Consider the following 17562-nt stretch of genomic DNA (forward strand, 5'->3'; position numbering starts at 1 on the left):
ATTAATGCCACCTACAGGTGAATGCATAGAACATAACAATCCTATGGTTTGTGTACCCTGTAGCCTCGTTTTAGCCGCCAATGGCCGCCATGTGAATAAGGCGAATTGAGAGTGTTCTTGATTGAGATTGAGTTTTCCTGATGAACAAAAATATATTTTAGTACCATCCCTGACCATTGCTGATTAGCCATTGCTGTTCTTTTCTACTGCAGCAATATTGTAGAAAGGCTTTAACACACTCTTATTTAATTACTTCAGGCCAAAAGTGTTTAAAGGGGAGATTTTTTTCTTGTTAATATGCAATTCAACACCAAGTAAAATCTATAAAATCAAGTTTGCAAGACTTCCCATTTCCTCATCAAAGTAACAAATCAGAACATTCTAGATATTGTTCATATTTCCATTTGTTGCCTCATCCGCATTTAATGAAAACATGGTAATTTTGAGTTTTACAGACAACTCAGTTTTCCAATGAGCAGCAATACTGTGTGTGCTCATGCAGGAGGTATGCGCATTTGTAACGACAATCTGGAGACGGCGCTTTTGTCTTCAGCAACAGATTGTATAAGGTTGACAAGAGGTTGCGATATGGTTAAGGACAGGTCGTGTTGCGCTATGAAAGAACATGCGTAGCCTACTTTCTAAACGTAAAAACGGTCAGCCATAGATAAACGTAGCCTACCTCTGTCGTGGTGGCTAGTTGCACCAGGTAGGGAAGATGTCCTGAAGTGCACGAACGTTAACCTTATGGCGGTCTTCTGATTGGTGGCGTGCTAAAACGTTTTCCTATTGCATCCATAAACAATTTTCTTGCAGCGAACCGCGCAAAAGCAAACTCCTGGCACTTTAATTTCTTTACACCATGGCTTGTTAGTTCTCCCCCGTTTCCAACAGCTGCCCATCTGCATTTGTTTTTTAACTTTTGACACCTGCCTTCCTTTAGCAACAACGCATCCATGACAGCTAGTGGCCTTGCCAAATAGACGCACACAAATCATGACACTAATATGCGAGGTTCTGGTAGGCCCACTGGTTATGGTTTTGTGCTAGAAATTAATAATATTTTATAGCAAAGTTTTAAGTTGACTATTTTAATTGTATGGTTATTTTTTGTCAACATACACTCACAACCTATTGTCGTTAAAAGTGAGGCCTAAGCAAAATAGGCTACAAGGCTGTCTGTGCGTCACAAACACGACTGACCCCCTTACTCGACACGCTCAGTCAAAACCTTCCGTCGCAAATTGTGAAAAACATTGTTGTATGTCATAACAGACGGGATAATAAATTGCATAGGCTACGGTTTATATTGCGTCGCTTTACACATAATGTTAGTTGCATTGATTAAAAACTGTAACAATAATAGTAGCCTACATCGGGTGGCATAGCAGGCTATCTGTTCAAGTCATAGGTGACACCCAAAATGAATGACCTCCCCTGACAAGAGTTCGCGATAGTAAGTGTCTACATTGATGCACGGAAAGAACACAGCCTCCGAATTCGCACATAGAGCTCACAATATCATATCCAAAAAAGTTAAACGGATTGGCCAACCTCATCAGCTGTCTCGATTGTGTCACTATAATCCAACTTTTAGACCGTTATAGTCCTCCATACGTGTTCTTTTTTTTAAGCAAACGCCCGAGACAAGTGTGTAGCTACAACATACAAAGCGAAACTCATGGCTGACGTAGGCCGTATAGGACGTATCTTCTTGAGCGGTCACGGATTGAGACACAGAAAGTTCTCAAGAACACTATTAGGTCTTTAAACATTTACCTAATATTTGTAGTTGCAAGGAAAAGCAAAGGTGACAGTCCCCCCCCCCCCCTCCTATTTTTTTTCTCATCGGATCTGCATCGATCTCAAATATGACATTTCTAAAATCAAATTGACGGAAATCCGTCCTATGACGGAGAACTTTAATCCTTGGTCTGTGTGTGTGTGTGTGTGTGTGTCTGTGTGTGTGTGTGTGTCTGTGTGTGTGTGTGTTTGTGTCTGTGTGTGTGTCTCTGTGTGTGTGTGTGTGTGTGTGTGTGTGTGTTTGTAAGGGAGCAGGACAAACTGTAACACAGCCCTGTGGTCAGTCAGCTCAGGTGTCCTTGCTCGCCAGGTGGCTAACACGCTGCAAGGGCCAAGCACCAATCTTTCTCCCCTGGCCACAGGGAAAGTGAAAGCTGAAGGACTGTGTACCCATGCGTTTGTGTGTGTTAATGTGTGGTTGAAGTGTGTGTGTGTGTGTGTGTGTGGTTGAAGTGTGTGTGTGTGTGTGTGTGTGTGGCCGAGCAGATGGTCCAGACTAATCGTTGCCATGCTGAAAACAGGGCCATAACACAGTGATCTGTACCCCAGGCCTGTGAGGTCCCCCCCCCCCCCCCTCAACACCGCAGCAGCAACAAAGTAGCACAGGGTTCAAGCACCAGTCTTCTGAGCCCTGACACAAGCACTTGTGCAAATCCTGGATTTGTGTGTGTGTGTGTGTGTGTGTGTGTGTGTGTTTGTGTCTGTGTCTGTGTCTGTGTGTGTGTGTGTTTTTATCTTGTTTTCTGAAGTGGTGCGCGTGTTCACCGGGTGAGCCACTGCTCGTCTGTCACCACCCAAAAAAGGCCAGTTTTAGACATGTCATGTTTTGACATGAGACAAAGGTCTTGTGTCACACTCTAATGCCCTAGGAAATGGAACGGCGGGAGAAAGTGTGTCCTTGTCTAGAACACCCACTTCATAGTATATTTATTTCTATTTATAGTGTGTAAGTGAGTGAGTGAGCGTGTTATGTAGGTGTTGGTTGAAGGGAGGGAGGGAGAAAAGCTGCATTTGATTCACGGCTTTGTGATGGGATGTGAGGATGTGTATATGAGAGAGTCAGTGAGTGATGGATGGAGAGCGTCATTGACTTTGAGTGATTGGGCCATTTGTTTCCATAATGCGTGTGTGAGAGGGGCAGATAAGAGAATAGAGATGGATTCTTCACTCAGAGAAACATGTTCATTCCACTGCCACCTAAACCCTCCCCCATCAGCTCCTCTGGAAGGGAGGGGAGAGCAGGTGGCAGCCCACATCCTTACGGCTGTAAAGCAGTGAAACCCTGCTCTCTCTCTCTCTCTCTCTCTCTCTCTCTCTCTCTCTCTCTGTCTCTGTTTCTCTCTCCATGTGTTTCTCTCTGTCTTCCTGTCTTTCATCTGGTCCCTCACTCTTGTCTCTGTTTTTCTCCCACTGACCACCACTCTTTCTCTTTCACCCATAGTTTCTTTCTTAATGTCTTTCCTTTCTTTTGGGGGCAGCCGTGGCCTACTGGTTAGCGCTTCGGACTTGTAACCGGAGGGTTGCCGGTTCGAACCCCCGACCAGTAGGCCACGGCTGAAGTGCCCTTGAGCAAGGCACCTAACCCCTCACTGCTCCCCGAGCGCCGCTGTTGTTGCAGGCAGCTCACTGCGCCGGGATTAGTGTGTGCTTCACCTCACTGTGTGTTCACTGTGTGCTGAGTGTGTTTCACTAATTCACGGATTGGGATAAATGCAGAGACCAAATCAAAAGAGTATATATACTATACTTATACTATATACTTATACTTCTCTTACCTCTGGACCGTTACCCTCTCTCCTTCCCTTTTTCTTTCTCTAATGTGCATTCCTTAAGTTGTCTTTCTGCCTCTCCTTTCCTTTCCTTTCTTTTTTAGCCTACTTTTGCTTCCAATTCTGACTTTTCTTCATTCCTTTCCTTGCTCCCACCCACGCTCTCTCTTTCTCTCTCTCTCTCATTTTCTCTCTATCTGTGCGTGTGTGTGTGTGTGTGTGAGTGTGTGTGTGTGTGTGTGTGTGGGGGGGGGGGGTTATTTACTGCTGTGATGGCTGGGAGAGTTCTGTCAGAACAGTCCTGATGGCCTCTCTGAGAGAGCGCCACCCTATCGCTCCATCAATCATCGACTCCCAAATCAATGCTGTCTCCACACTCCACCACTAACTGCTGCCGTAAAACACCAGTCAAACACTCACACACAAGAGAGACAGAGAGAGAGACAGAGACAAAGAGAGAGTTATCAAGTAATCAAACCTGTATGTACATGCAAAGAAATATCCAGTCCCCCTCAACACATACACAGACAGGTTTACACTCACAGTTCTCACAGAAGCATGCACATGTACACACACACGCACACGCACACACACACAGAGAGCAGAGATTAGTATTGGTGAACCCAGTCTTTGGAGTGCTGATGTAATGCTGATGATACATCATGTGATCTCCCTCCTGGTGTACAAAGCGGCTGTTTCTCACTCTACCTCGGATCGCGCCTTCATCTCTCAGATGCCCATCGTCACTCTTTACTGGGTCCCCACTCCCCAATATTCATCAGAGAGAGACCAAATTCTAGAAATTTGCTCTGGAACTGAATGATGGAGAGTAGGTTCTGAGATGTTGTTTGTGATTTGTGAAGAGCTTTGAGAATGTGCGATGGGAGTATTTTTCGCCTGCTGTCAGAAAGGGGGGGGGAAGATGAGGCTATTTTTGTTGGTGAATGAATGCACCACTCCACTCACTGCATTCTTTATGTTTGTGTGGCCTAGATCATGGTCACCTGATTGTTGCAGCTCCTCACTATGGTAATTGCTGCTTTCTTGAGGAAAAGCTCAAGAGCAGAGAAACTAATCTTATGATCAGGGCCTCATACTCAAACACACACTGACATGACGCAGAGCATACACACAGACAGCTAGTCACACACACACGCACACGCACACACACACACACACACGCACACACACACACACACACACACACACACACACACACACACACACACACACACACACACACACACAATAGTGTAGTGTAGTGTAGTGTGTCATCCCCGGGGCTGTGGGTCAGCCCTGGTGATAGGGATGGTCTGTGCTCCGCCTGAGCAGCAGCTGCTGAAGATGTTACAGGCTGTAGGGAGCCCAGAAGAGACTCCCCAGCGGCCCAGTGGGTCCCTTGGCTCCATCAGCCCCCCATTAAAGTGCCCCATGAGCCCTGCTTACATTCCACACTGAATTACACAGAGACATGCACACATGTGCACACACACACACACACACTACACACACACACACACACACACTACACACACACACACACACACACATACACACACACACACACACATACACACACACACACACATCAAACATGCAGTCTTCTCAAAATTCTTCAGTTTGCAGTTTCTCTCTCCATCCATCCATCTCTCTCTTTCTTTCTCTCTCTCACTCTCTCTATCCATCTCTCTCTCTCCATCCCTCTATGTTTATTCTGGACCTGACACAGTAATGTCTTTGTGCTCCTCTGGCTTGGCCTCTTCACCCTCTCTTCTTTGCTGAACTGCACATGCTCACACACCCCTCCCCTGTGTTTGGGTGCTATGTGTTGTTTGTATGTGTGTGTTTGTGTGTTTGTGTGCTGACCCATATGGGTGCTCGGACACACACACACCCCTCCCCTTCCCCCTGTCTCCATGACTACCACAGCAGGGTGGGTGGGGGTATGTCACCGACCTCGTTGCGCTGATCTCCTCAGCCTCGTTAAGGATTACGGAAAGGGTCTCCATAGCAACTCTCATCTTGCAGGTGGCATGGGACTTAAAATGTATGTGTGCACTAACGAGCATTAAAAAAAAGAACAGCATCTCACCTGACTGAGACCCCCCCCCCACACACACACACACACACACACACACACATACACCTACACCCAAGAGGGAGTTCTCTGTGTGCGTCACTCAATCTCAGCTCTGCTTCCATGCAGACTCACCCCCACACCCACACACACTCCCTCACACTCAGCTTCAAGCAGGGACTGGGAGCGAGGTAGGGACTGGGGGGCCTGGGCTGCCCACAGGGACATAAAGGGTCTTGTTAGCGCGCCACCTGCTAGGGTGCCACTGTGAGCAGGGGAGCGAAGCCACAGGTGCCTCCAATACTCACCTACTACTTTTAGGTATGTGTGTGCGTGTGTATGTTTGTGAGTGTGTGTGTGTCTATGCGTGTGTGTGCGTGTGTGTTTTTATCTTGTTTTCTGAAGTGGTGTGCGTGTTATGTTTGATTCACCGAGTGAGTGTGTGAGAAGGAGATATTTAGGGAGATATTTTTTACTTTAATTAGTATTTACACTAGCATTTATAGCAAGTGTGTTCCTTGAGAAGTGCAGTGTGTTCCTTGAGAAACTCAATTTGGTGTGTCAAAACATGTCATGCAAAAATGATCTGACTTGCCTTGACTTGACTTGAAGATGGGGTGATCTAATTAAGAAGAGTTGTCATTAGTTGGGCTTCCTCTGAGGTCTCTGTGGACGCCTCCGTGTGGCGCTTTTTTAAAGCACAGTGGGGCACTGATGCCTGGTGGGTGCCAAGTTTCTCTCCTCACAGAGAGGAGAGGACGAGGACGAGGCATGTCGTTTCCTGCTGTCACCGTATCGATGCGGTTGCCTCTCACCCAGAGTGCTGGCACTGCCTTCTCAGAGCTAATCACAAAAGAGCAAGACTTGCACATATGCTGTGTGTGTGTGCGTGTGTGCATGTGTGTGTGTTTGTGCGTGCGTGTGTGTTGTCCCATATGTGTGTACCTCTGTATGCTTTTGTCAGTGCCACTTTCAATGATTCAGGTTTACTTCCCCATTGAACATGCAGACTGTTTGATTACACTCCCAACACATATATGGACCATGTAAACACCAGGGGAGTCGGGCTCTGAAAAACTGTCTGCTGGCTAGCCTTGGGCATCGTGTCCTTGTTAATGGGTTGTTTTCTCCCTTTTAAGTGGGTTAGACGGGGCTGGTCTTGAGCCCCGGGTGGTCATGAGCAGCAGGGAGCAGCAGTTAATGTCGAACCCCAGGCACTCCTGACGCACGAGGTGCAGGGAGGAGAGGAGGAGAGGAGAGGGAAACTCAGCTACTCTACTTTCTCCTTCTCCCTCTGCTCCTGCTGCCTCGGCTCTTAATTTTGGCAAGTGTAAGGGAAAGGTTTTAACCCCTCAGCCTGGGTGTTTTGAACATTCTAAAAAAAGATTCCGTTCCGCAACAATTTAAGGTTCAAAAATTCCATGTTTTAAAATTCCTCGTGTGTCCGACTGTCCGTACTGTCTGTGTGTGTTGTGTGTGTTTGCACACACACGGATGTTTGTATTTTTGCACTGGCACACATTGGAGTGTGTACATTTTCATTTGTGTGTGTGTGTGTAGATCTCCGTGGTGCGTCTGGCCCCAAGCCCCTGACATCCCAGCGCTCTCTGCCGGGCACCCCCGTGACTCTCAAGCACTTCCCTGACCTGCGTACCTCCATGGACGGCAAATACAAAGAGATTGCCGAGGTAAGAATGCCTAGCTCTGATCTACACTGTGTGTGTGTGTGTGTGTGTGTGTGTGTGTGTGTGTGTGTGTGTGTGTGTGTGTGTGTGTGTGTGTGTGTGTGTGTGTGTGTGTGTGTGTCTCAGTGTGAGTTCACATGCACATAGTTGATTTCTGTAAGCATGGTTATCATGGATATCACTATAAGTGTGCAGATCAACGGTTAGCCTGAGAATTCTCGTCGCAATTCAAAATTCCACTGGAACTCCAAGCGGATTTGTACACGCAGCCTTACAACACTGTTTACAGCTCTTCGAGTCACAGTAAAGTGTAATTTTTGGTACATATCTAATTTAGATACACGTATGGTGTGGGTGCTTGCGTTTCTTTAGGAATCCGCCATCTTGGTTTGTATAGAAATGAATATTAAGTGACACATGAGAGGTTGGACATACGGGACGGTTGGTAAAATGTGACGTTCCGATACTATACAATAGAAATAAGTTCTGCTCATTGTACAACCAATGCAGATTCAATCATAATATGTATGCATGTACTGTATATGTGTGCTTGTTTGTTAAGTCTTCCCTATATGTGTGTGTGTGTGTGTGTGTGTGTGTGTGTGTGTGTGTGTGTGTGTGTGTGTGTGTGTGTGTGTGTGTGTGTCCTGTCCACAGGAGCTGTTCTCGCGCAGCCTGGCCGACAGTGAGATGCGCAGCGCTCCATATGAGTTCCCCGAGGACAGCCCCATCGAGCAGCTAGAGGAGAAACGACACCGCCTGGAGCGGCAGATCAGCCAGGATGTCAAGTGAGCTGCCTGCCCGAGAGAGACACACACACACACACACACACACCTCCAGCAATACCCCTGCCTGTGCCCATACGTCTCTTCTTCTCTCTCCTCTATACTCTGTTTCTCTTTCTCCTCCCTCTCTCTATCACTCCCACCCTCTCTCTGTCTTTCCCTCCTTCTCTCTCTCCCTCTCTCTCTGTCTTGTGCCTCTGTCCATCTCTGAAAGCTTGACCTTCAAATTCTCCTGTCTTGCCCCTATTCCCTGACAACCACAGCTAATCACCTGTTAGCCTCTTGCATGCTAACTAGTATCAAGACTAACAGGCTAACCTTGGCTTACACTGATGTCGCTAACAATTGATACTTATGATAATCCTCTCACAACTGCATGTGCTTGCACTAAACAGTATGTACTAATATTAACCCATCAAATAGCAGTAATTTCTACTGATAGTCTGCTTATGTACTAATTACTATCATGTTGCATGACTAAAAGTCACTTGTGTGCTAATGCTTAGTTTAGCGTGTGTACTAAAACATTGGCTAGTCAACAGAGACCTCAGAGTTGTGTGTGGGAATCACTGTTGAGTCTGTGCAAAAGGGGGCATTTTCACCATGTCACTGTTTGTTTGCTCTGTTCAGCTTTAGGGGTCTGGTCAGTGTGAACCGGCAACATCACGTGACCAATCAGGAAGCAGCACAGTGGTGTTCTGATCGTGTGTTTTCTTGTTGCCTTTTTGTCTTTGGCTCTTCACCATAACTCACCTCCCCTTGATTTTGTATGTGTGTGTGTGTGTGTGTGTGTGTGTGCATATGTGTGTGTGCATGTGTGTCCCTGGCTTTGCCCGCCTCATCACCTCTGCTCCAGGCTTGAGCCAGAGATCTTGGTACGTGCCAAACAGGACTTCATGAAAATCGACAGCGCTGCTGACCTGGAGTGAGTGAGCTGCTCTCCCACATGCAAACGCCTGCCCTGCCTCTCTCTCTGTCTCTCTCTCTCTCTCTCTGTCTCTCTCGCTCTTTATTTTTCACCTCCTTTGCTCTCTTAGATTGCATGATAAACAGCTGAAAGATGAAGAGAAACTGTTATATACATTGTCTCATTCACATACTTGCTTCCTTTTTCTCTTAATTCCTTCTCTCTCTCTAGCTCTCTCTCTCTCTCTCTCTCTCTCTCTTCACTCTTGATACTGTTCTCTCAAACATTAATCCACAGACTTCATTCTATCTCTTCATGTCTTGACTTTTCATCTTCATCACTGATGCCTTCTCAGAGTCAGCCCTCCCTGTAATCATACCTCATGTCTGACTGAGCCCCTTCTTTCTCATTGAAGTGCCATGTCGTTGTGACAGTTGGTCGGTCTCTCCCTCTTCCTCGTGTGGTATCGGTCCAGCTGACAACAGCCCCTTAGCGATCCTGCCTGGGCCTGGGGAAGTGTGGGGCATCGGGCCCCATCATGACATTCTAAAGTGCATCGTCACTCGTCAAAAGTCTATTCAAATTTAGTAGGATGTCCAGTTCACATTGGAAGGGGTTTCGTTATCAAACGTGGAGCGCATGGCACAACAAGGTGTTCCTAGGTTTTTTAATCAGTCATATGGGTGTGTTTGGGGCGTAACATCATTTTAAACCAATGACAATGACATCTGTCATTCCCTTTAACGGCGCAAATCGCGATATGTCAAATAAATGCATTGGTATTTTGGCATTCAACGGCGCATTTGAAGGAGGCTGCTTGCGAGACCGTATGGAATAGTCATTCTTAAACCATGCTTTACTAAAACCTAGCATAGCCTTGACGCATTTGCAACCGTCTATTATTTGAACTCATTGGCAAAGTGAAACTAACTTCACCAAGGAGTCAGTCAATGACAAGACAGTTATATGCAGTTACTTTCACTATTGACTGACAATGGGTTACCATCGAAAACATAGGCTGGAAAAAAGCAACACTTACCCTAATATTGCTCAAATGACTGAATAAAACAACATTTATCCTGCAGAGGAGTTGCTTATATCTCGTGACAGTGAGTCTTCAGCTGTGCTCCATACGTGTCTCTCGCCTCTCCCCTAATCACTTTTAACCGTCATTACCAATTTGCAAATGATGGTGAATAACTACTCATCATGAGATATACAGTATTTCGTAATGTCTTTATTCTAATTATGTTTCCCATTGTAATCGTGCAATTTGTAATGCTTTGCATGGACGTGTGCTGGTGTGCGTTCATGAATGATAGAAGGATGGTGCATGCACCTGCCAATATGACTGTTGACATGCGCTCTTAAAATAGCATATGAACAATTCGCCATTGACTTCTGACCAGGTTTAGGTGGTGTACGATAGCGATTTTTAGACAACGCGCCAGGCCCCTCCCTAGGTTGTTAATTGCCACACCCCTGGGCGCAATGTTTAAAAAATAAACGTGCAAAATACCGAATTAAACTTTGCGCGGGTGGAAAACGAACTTTACGCCATGCGCTGGTGCCCAAAATACAGCCCATTGTGTTTGATGACCGGAGACAGGAGCAGACCTTTTACACACACACACTTTAAAGTGGCGGCCGTACAGAAAGGCCATCCAACACCAATCTCTCCCCCACACTGCCCCGCTTCCCAGCGACCTTTAGTTGGACTAATTGGCATCTAGAACTCTCCGAGTCATCACACCTCAGTGTATCCCGCCGGCACACGCACACACACACACAGCGATGTAGCTACAGTAAGCCTTTTGATCCTCTGATCTTTACTCTGACGAGGGTGGATATGGAGGGGAATAATTATATTTTCCAGAAGTGTCTTCTGTCCTCATTATCAGGGACGGCCACCAGAGCCCCAGCTCATGCTGGGCTATCCACATGACGCAGCACTCGTTGTGACTAAGTAAGCCAAACTATCTATACATCAATTCATCGCTGACTTGGGTTACCTACCCCTTTACCATCCCATCACTCTCTTGTCTGCTCATTGCCTCTCTCTCCCCTCAAAGTCTCTTCCTGTCTTTTTGTCTGTCTTCCCATCCCACCTCACTGCCCTCCTCCCCTCCCTTTTCCCTCTTTCTCCCCCCTTCCCCCCCTGACCACCTAGCTAACGTTGCTCCTCCTCTTCCTGCTCTCCAGGTTCCTGAAGGAGCAGAGCATGGTGGACGTGGACCACTGTCTCAAGAAGCGTGACGTGGGGGTGGAGCGCGAGTACCAGCGCGTCTCCATATCGGGAGAGGAGAAGTGCGGGGTGAGACGCTAGCACGGCTAACTCCTCACAGGGACGATGGCCTTCAGACCCCAGCTGTATTTTTAAGCCTCATTCAGGTTCTATTTAGCAGGACAGTGCCTAAGTTAATAAGTTAAAAATCCTCACGTCCTCTTTTAGGCGTTATCGTTGTGGTCAGATAGCTCTTGACACTTGATATATTTCTTGTGGTAGAGTGCTATTTCAGTGACATCATGTGATGTTCCGGTCAGAGCTCTCTCTCTCTCTCTCTCTCTCTCATTCTCTCTCTCGTTCTCTTGTAAGCTCTCCTTTCTCTCCCTTGGATTCCTGGGGCCAGAGAATGACCTTAAATGGGCATCGCGTGGCGCTACATGGGCCAAGAGATAGTTTTATTAGCTCCTTCTCAGGGCACTGCTGCTTTCGCGCTAGCACTCATTAAGCTTAACTCGCAGGGCACGGCAGATGCCCGCATCACAGGAGTAATGGGGTCAATGCCTGAGCACTCAGCACTCAGCAAATGGATAGGTGGTATTCACTGTTTTGTAGCCACCATGTCGCCGTGGTTTAAAAATAAATGAGAATGGAGGTGTTGTAAATGCTTAGGGGTTTAAGTTAGACATTCCTCCATATACTAATGTTCACCATACCAGCCACACAGGGCCAGGTGTTACAAGAGCACCCAGTATACCTGAGGACAGCCTGTTGAGTGTCAGTTGTAGATTGTTACAGCATCTATGATTATTAAGTTGTGTAGTCCCTTTTAAACATGAACTGTGGACACAGTCTAGAGATTGCACAGAGCTATCCTTTTACACATGTAGCCCAGTTCAGGAAATGGCCTGGGTAAATCATGTTCACACACCAGTTTGGAATTATCAGAGTCTGACCTCACATGATGAGACTTTGGCCCATACGATGACCGGACAATGTGAAGAGATCATTTCAAGTGTGAAAGGGCCATAATGACTCCATTGTGATAAACACCATGCCGGTTTTATGATTCAGTGATTGCCCTCAATTTGACCAACCTGATAAAAAGGCCTAGATTGGTTTAGACATGTCAAGCTCTGTTAACCATCAAATTGTTCCCACCTTTACTCTAATCAAATTCCCACACAGATGTCTCCAGAGATGAATGCAATTTACGAACAACAACACTCTCTCTCTTTCTCTCCCCCATCTTTCTCTCTCTCTCTACCTTTGCCCCACTTTCTGTCTCTCTCTCGTTCCCATTCTTTGAACCCTTCTGCCTCTCTTTCTCTCCCCCTTTTCCTGCCTCTCTCTTCATCTCCATCTCTCTCCCCTGCTCCCCCCCCCCCCCCCCCCCCCCCCCCAAAGGTTCCCTTTACAGACCTGGTGGACGCAGCCAAGTGTGTGGTGAAGGCGCTGTTCATCCGGGAGAAGTACATGGCCCTGTCCATGCAGAGCTTCTGTAAGACCACGGCGCGGGCACTGCAGGAGCTGGGGGAGAAGCCCATGGAGCTGCGCGTCTACGAGGAGATCCCAGAGACCCCCGTGGACGCAGGTGAGGCCACACTCGGACCACCCAGGGCCCGATCCAGCGCAGCTAGAACCAGGGTGCCATTTGTAAACAAAATAAAAAATAAAAAAATCCGAGACGGGGATGCTTTTGAAACGTTTTGTAATCATCACTGCTTTGGTGGCCTCACACTTCCACTCCATCCAATGACACTTGAGCCATTGGCGCTAGGCTGCTGAAACCCTGAAATACTCCAGTACTTCAACTGCAGTATAAGACGTCACTTTGGATAAATGAATACATCTAAATGTAAAAGTAACTTACACAGTGCTGCCTCTGGGACTGGAAACAAACAAAGTGGGGGCAGTCTGTCTCCCAAATGACAAAATAAAAAAAGTTTCTGGGAGAGCTCTGAAGTGAGGGACGAGCTACCTCTCTGGCTTGTTTTGTTTAGTCTCTGATATAAATACAATGTAAGTTGCTTAGGACAACCTGTTTGTTCTCCTCTTCGTGGAGTTGTCCTCCACCCTAGGCCACCAACAGCCCAGTTGCATTCTTTGCAGATTTTGAGAGTTTGAAATATGCCAATATGCTGCACTGAATCATTTTAGTTTTCTTTTATTTGTCCAGCTAGCTTTTCTGCTGAATGAAGCTATTATGCTTGGTTACACGGTCTGCATTCTGAAACGGCAATGGAGGGCAATAGAACCAGTCATTGCGCAGCCACTGTGTCAGCAGCACGAGCGCTGACAGTGACGGTTCATAATAATCAAAATAATAAGCCCATTTCACAGTGTCTACAGTAGGTGTCCAGCCTCATTGATGTTAATGATTCCTTAATGGCTGATACCTAAATGAATCCAGTGGACTGTGCTGTTCCAGAGGAAGTTGGTTTACACAGTGGCTACTGTACATCTTCCCTGTATTTATTTATATATTGTTTCTCTTGTTATTCTTTTCCTTTTTTCTCTGTTCACATGTTCCTTTCTGTCTTCCCTTCCCTCTGTGTTTTGGTAATGTCAGATGCCCCAGTGCACCCCCCTGTCTCTTTGACGCACCCTTATGAAGGCCAGGACCCCAAGAACATGCCCTCAGACACGGGCTACGGCTGTAAGATGGTGAACGGAATCATCCATGTCTACACCAAGAAGAACAACATGGACAAGTAAGAGACATCAGTTGTGTGTGTGTGTGTGTGTGTGTGTGTGTGTGTGTGTGCATATATGTGTGTATAATTTTAAAGAATCAGTACAGTCATATGGTAGTGTGTGTGTGTGTGGTGTGTGTGTGTGTGTGTGTGTGTGTGTGTGTGTGTGTGTGTGTGTGTGTGTGCATATATGTGTGTATAATTATAAAGAATCAGTACAGTCATATGGTTGTGTGTGTCTGTGTGTGTGTGTGTGTGTGTGTACATGCGTGTGTGTGTGTGTGTGTGTGTGTGTGTGTGTGTGTGTGTGTGTGTGTGCATGTGTGTGCACGTGTGTGTGTGTGTGTGTGTGTGTGTGTGTGTGTGTGTGTGTGTGTGTGTGTGTGTGTGTGTGCATGCTGTATGCGTGCATACTTTTAAAGAATGTGTGAGTACACATATGGTAGCGTGTGTGTGTGTGTGTGTGTGTGTCGGTAAGTATCCCACGTGCATCCATCCATGCACTGGATATGCATGTGTGCATGTTGAGCCAGTGTGCTCTGTAGGTTCTGTTGACAGTAAAGTGTGTTGAAAGCATAGAGTACAGATATCACTCCCTCTCCACACACAGGAGCACTGAGCTGGACCTGCCATACACCGACCTGAAGGAGTACATCGCAGACATGAACATGATGATGGCCCTCATCATCAATGGCCCTGTGTGAGTCCATCTCGCCCCTGCTGCCCTTGCTGCCAGGCACGGTCTCACTCACGGTTTCATTTTCAAGATGGGGAAATGAACTGTTGAGACTGTGTGTGCATTACTTTATTTTTGCCCAAATACTAGTCTAATGAAATATAAAAAAAGTAAAAACGGACTTATTTTAGACCAAAATAATTAGACACCTTACCCCCAGGCTAACTTAGGTGTTAGATACTATGTTACCCTACAGTCTATAGTGTTAGACCAGTCTTATCTTTGCCCAAATACTAGTCTAATGAAATAATAAAAGTAAAGACTGACTTATTTTAGACCAAAATAATTAGATGCCTTACCCCCAGGCTAACTTAGGTCTTTGTACACTAAATGTTACCAAGGTAACATAGTATCTGTCAGTTACTACCTACTCAGTTCCAGTAGTTAAGTTCTATCGGTTACGTCATTTGTTTACGCCGCCATTTTGGCAGAGAACTAATCAACGGAAAAATTAATGGCGAGAATTTCACAGAGACTGTTGAGAGTAGGTTTAGGGTGTCATACACCACACATTTTACGCCATTTTAAATAATCAACTACATAAGAAAGCTAAACCGATTAAATATTAGAGATCAATGCCCGTTTGTTAGATGTGATTACTCAGACGGTCATGTTTATGAGCTAGTCAAGAACTACCGGTAAACTGCTTTGTGCAACAGTTTAGTTTAGATGAAGTCTGACTATCTACTATATCTAAGACATAGTCAAAGTCTATTTTTGTGAAACCGGCCCCTGCTCATAGACTAGGCAAGGCCAAGGCATTGCTACAGAGGGAAATATCTCCTGTTATTTGCTGTACGCAGCTTCTTAGGCTAAATAAGAAATGAAAATGTCAGCTCAGTGACTGTAAAACCAAGCTACAAGACCCATTAGGGTAACAAAAGAAGCTCCACCACAGAGAATGTCTGATACAATTACTGAAGACTTTGTTGTAGTCAGCCTGGACATCTTCTTTTCCAGTCTTTTCCAATTTGGTTTGATACACTGATGTAGTTGATGTAAAAAGACAATAGGATTTACCCACACAGAGTACTTCAAATTAATGAAGAGGTAACAGGATTCACATGTTTTTTGATGCATGAGGGTAACCATGGATTTCATTCTGAGAAATTAGTGAAATGCATTCAGTAATCCTCGGGAACATTAGGAGATTTGATAATCTGTTACATCAGAAAGTTAAGTGTTGGCTTCCTGACATTCTGTTTCCTGTCATCCTGGTCCTTTACAGGAAGTCCTTTTGCTACCGGCGCCTGCAGTACCTGAGTTCAAAGTTCCAGATGCACATCCTGCTGAACGAGATGAAGGAGCTGGCCGCCCAGAAGCAGGTCCCCCACCGGGACTTCTACAACATCCGCAAGGTGGAGCACATAAAAACATCAGCTCAGCATCACCACACTGGCTCTCTGATGAGATTTGGAGACATGGCAGGGTCTAGCTGTTTCAGGCCAGGTTCATTACGAGACATGGCAGGGTCTAGCTGTTTCAGGCCAGGTTCATTACGAGACATGGCAGGGTCTAGCTGTTTCAAGCCAATTTCTTTACTCCTGTGTCTCTCTTTGATGTGAAGCACAAGGAGTTTTTAAGTACTAGAGGCCTATTGTGAGGCCTATTGTGTTTAGTTAAGTTATTGTTGCCCTCTATGCTCACTGTCTAACATCGAGGTTTCATAATTCTCTCTTTCCATCTGTTCTTTTCCTCCCCCTTTTTGTCATCATTTCATTTCCCCCTAACCATCTCCTTGCCTCCCTGCTTCTGGCTGCTGTCTTTTTCCTCTCTCCCTCTTCATCCCTCCCTCCATCTTCATCCTTCCATCCTTCCCTTCCTCCCTTTCTTCATCCCTCCCATCTTCATCTCTCCTCACCTCCCTTCCTCTCTATCTTCATCTTTCCCTTTCACCATCTTCATCCCTCCCTTTCTCTATCTTCATCCCTCCCTCCATCCATCCCTCCCTCCCTTTCACTATCTTTATCCCTCTCTCCCTCCATCTCTCCCTTTCTCCATCTTCATCCCTCCCTCCCTTTCTCCATCTTCATCCCTCCCTCCATCCATCCATCCCTCCCTTTCTCCATCTTCATCCCTCCCTCCATCCATCCATCCCTCCCTTTCTCCATCTTCATCCCTCCCTCCCTTTCTCCATCTTCATCCCTCCCTCCCTTTCTCTATCTTCATCCCTCCCTCCATCCATCCCTCCCTTTCACTATCTTTATCCCTCTCTCCATCCATCCCTCCCTTTCTCCATCTTCATCCCTCCCTTAATTGCTCCCTCAGGTGGACACCCACATCCACGCATCCTCCTGCATGAACCAGAAGCACCTCCTGCGCTTCATCAAGCGGGCCATGAAGAAGTACCCCGGGGAGATCGTGCACATTGAGCGCGGCCGCGGACAGACCCTCATGGAGGTGTTCGAAACCATGAACCTCACAGCCTTTGACCTCAGTGTGGACACCCTGGACATGCATGCTGTGAGTAGGCGCAGAGGGGGCAGAGGTCAATCTCATGTCCATATGGGTTTCTATATAGAGTACATGTAGGGGAATTTGGCGGCTCAGTTAGTTGAGAGTTAGCACTGCACAGCCACTTCACAGAGATTCTCAGAATGGCCCCATCAGCTATATAATTGTAGAATAGAGACCTGCTGGTTGAGATTGATCATTTAATTCAGAATAAAGAATTGATGAAATCTGTATCACAGAGTGTTATTAGTACTTCAGGTCTTCTGATCCAATTAGTCTAGTGAATTTATGCCAAGTCTCATATGAATAATGCTGCATCTAGTGACTAAGTGGATCAATTTTCCTGTGTGTCAGACCTCTGAGGCATAACATAGCTGATCATTTCCTTTATTAGCTAAAGTGTTAAAAGAAGTCAGGGTTGGTTGA

General features: G+C 46.2%; 1 protein-coding gene across 3 annotated transcripts in view; it reads left to right on the forward strand.

The window, feature by feature from the left end:
* ampd2a (adenosine monophosphate deaminase 2a) overlaps nt 1-17562 on the forward strand; it is a 54097-nt gene that overhangs the window by 30132 nt on the left and 6403 nt on the right. For 2 of the 3 annotated variants that reach the window (XM_076269129.1, XM_076269131.1), the window contains exons 2-10: nt 7210-7337; nt 7992-8122; nt 8976-9044; nt 11229-11340; nt 12658-12844; nt 13823-13964; nt 14557-14646; nt 15911-16040; nt 16951-17145. In XM_076269129.1, the coding sequence (XP_076125244.1) occupies nt 7210-7337; nt 7992-8122; nt 8976-9044; nt 11229-11340; nt 12658-12844; nt 13823-13964; nt 14557-14646; nt 15911-16040; nt 16951-17145 (1184 nt within the window). The remainder of the gene's footprint in view (nt 1-7209; nt 7338-7991; nt 8123-8975; nt 9045-11228; nt 11341-12657; nt 12845-13822; nt 13965-14556; nt 14647-15910; nt 16041-16950; nt 17146-17562) is intronic. The other variant, XM_076269130.1, reaches the window with a different exon arrangement.

The sequence above is a fragment of the Alosa pseudoharengus genome, unplaced genomic scaffold (assembly GCF_046254945.1).
Source record: "Alosa pseudoharengus isolate Yale_2024_CS ecotype anadromous, Long Island Sound unplaced genomic scaffold, YU_APseudo_1.1 YU_APseudo_1.1_scf_5, whole genome shotgun sequence".
NCBI classification, from domain to species: Eukaryota; Metazoa; Chordata; class Actinopteri; order Clupeiformes; family Clupeidae; genus Alosa; species Alosa pseudoharengus.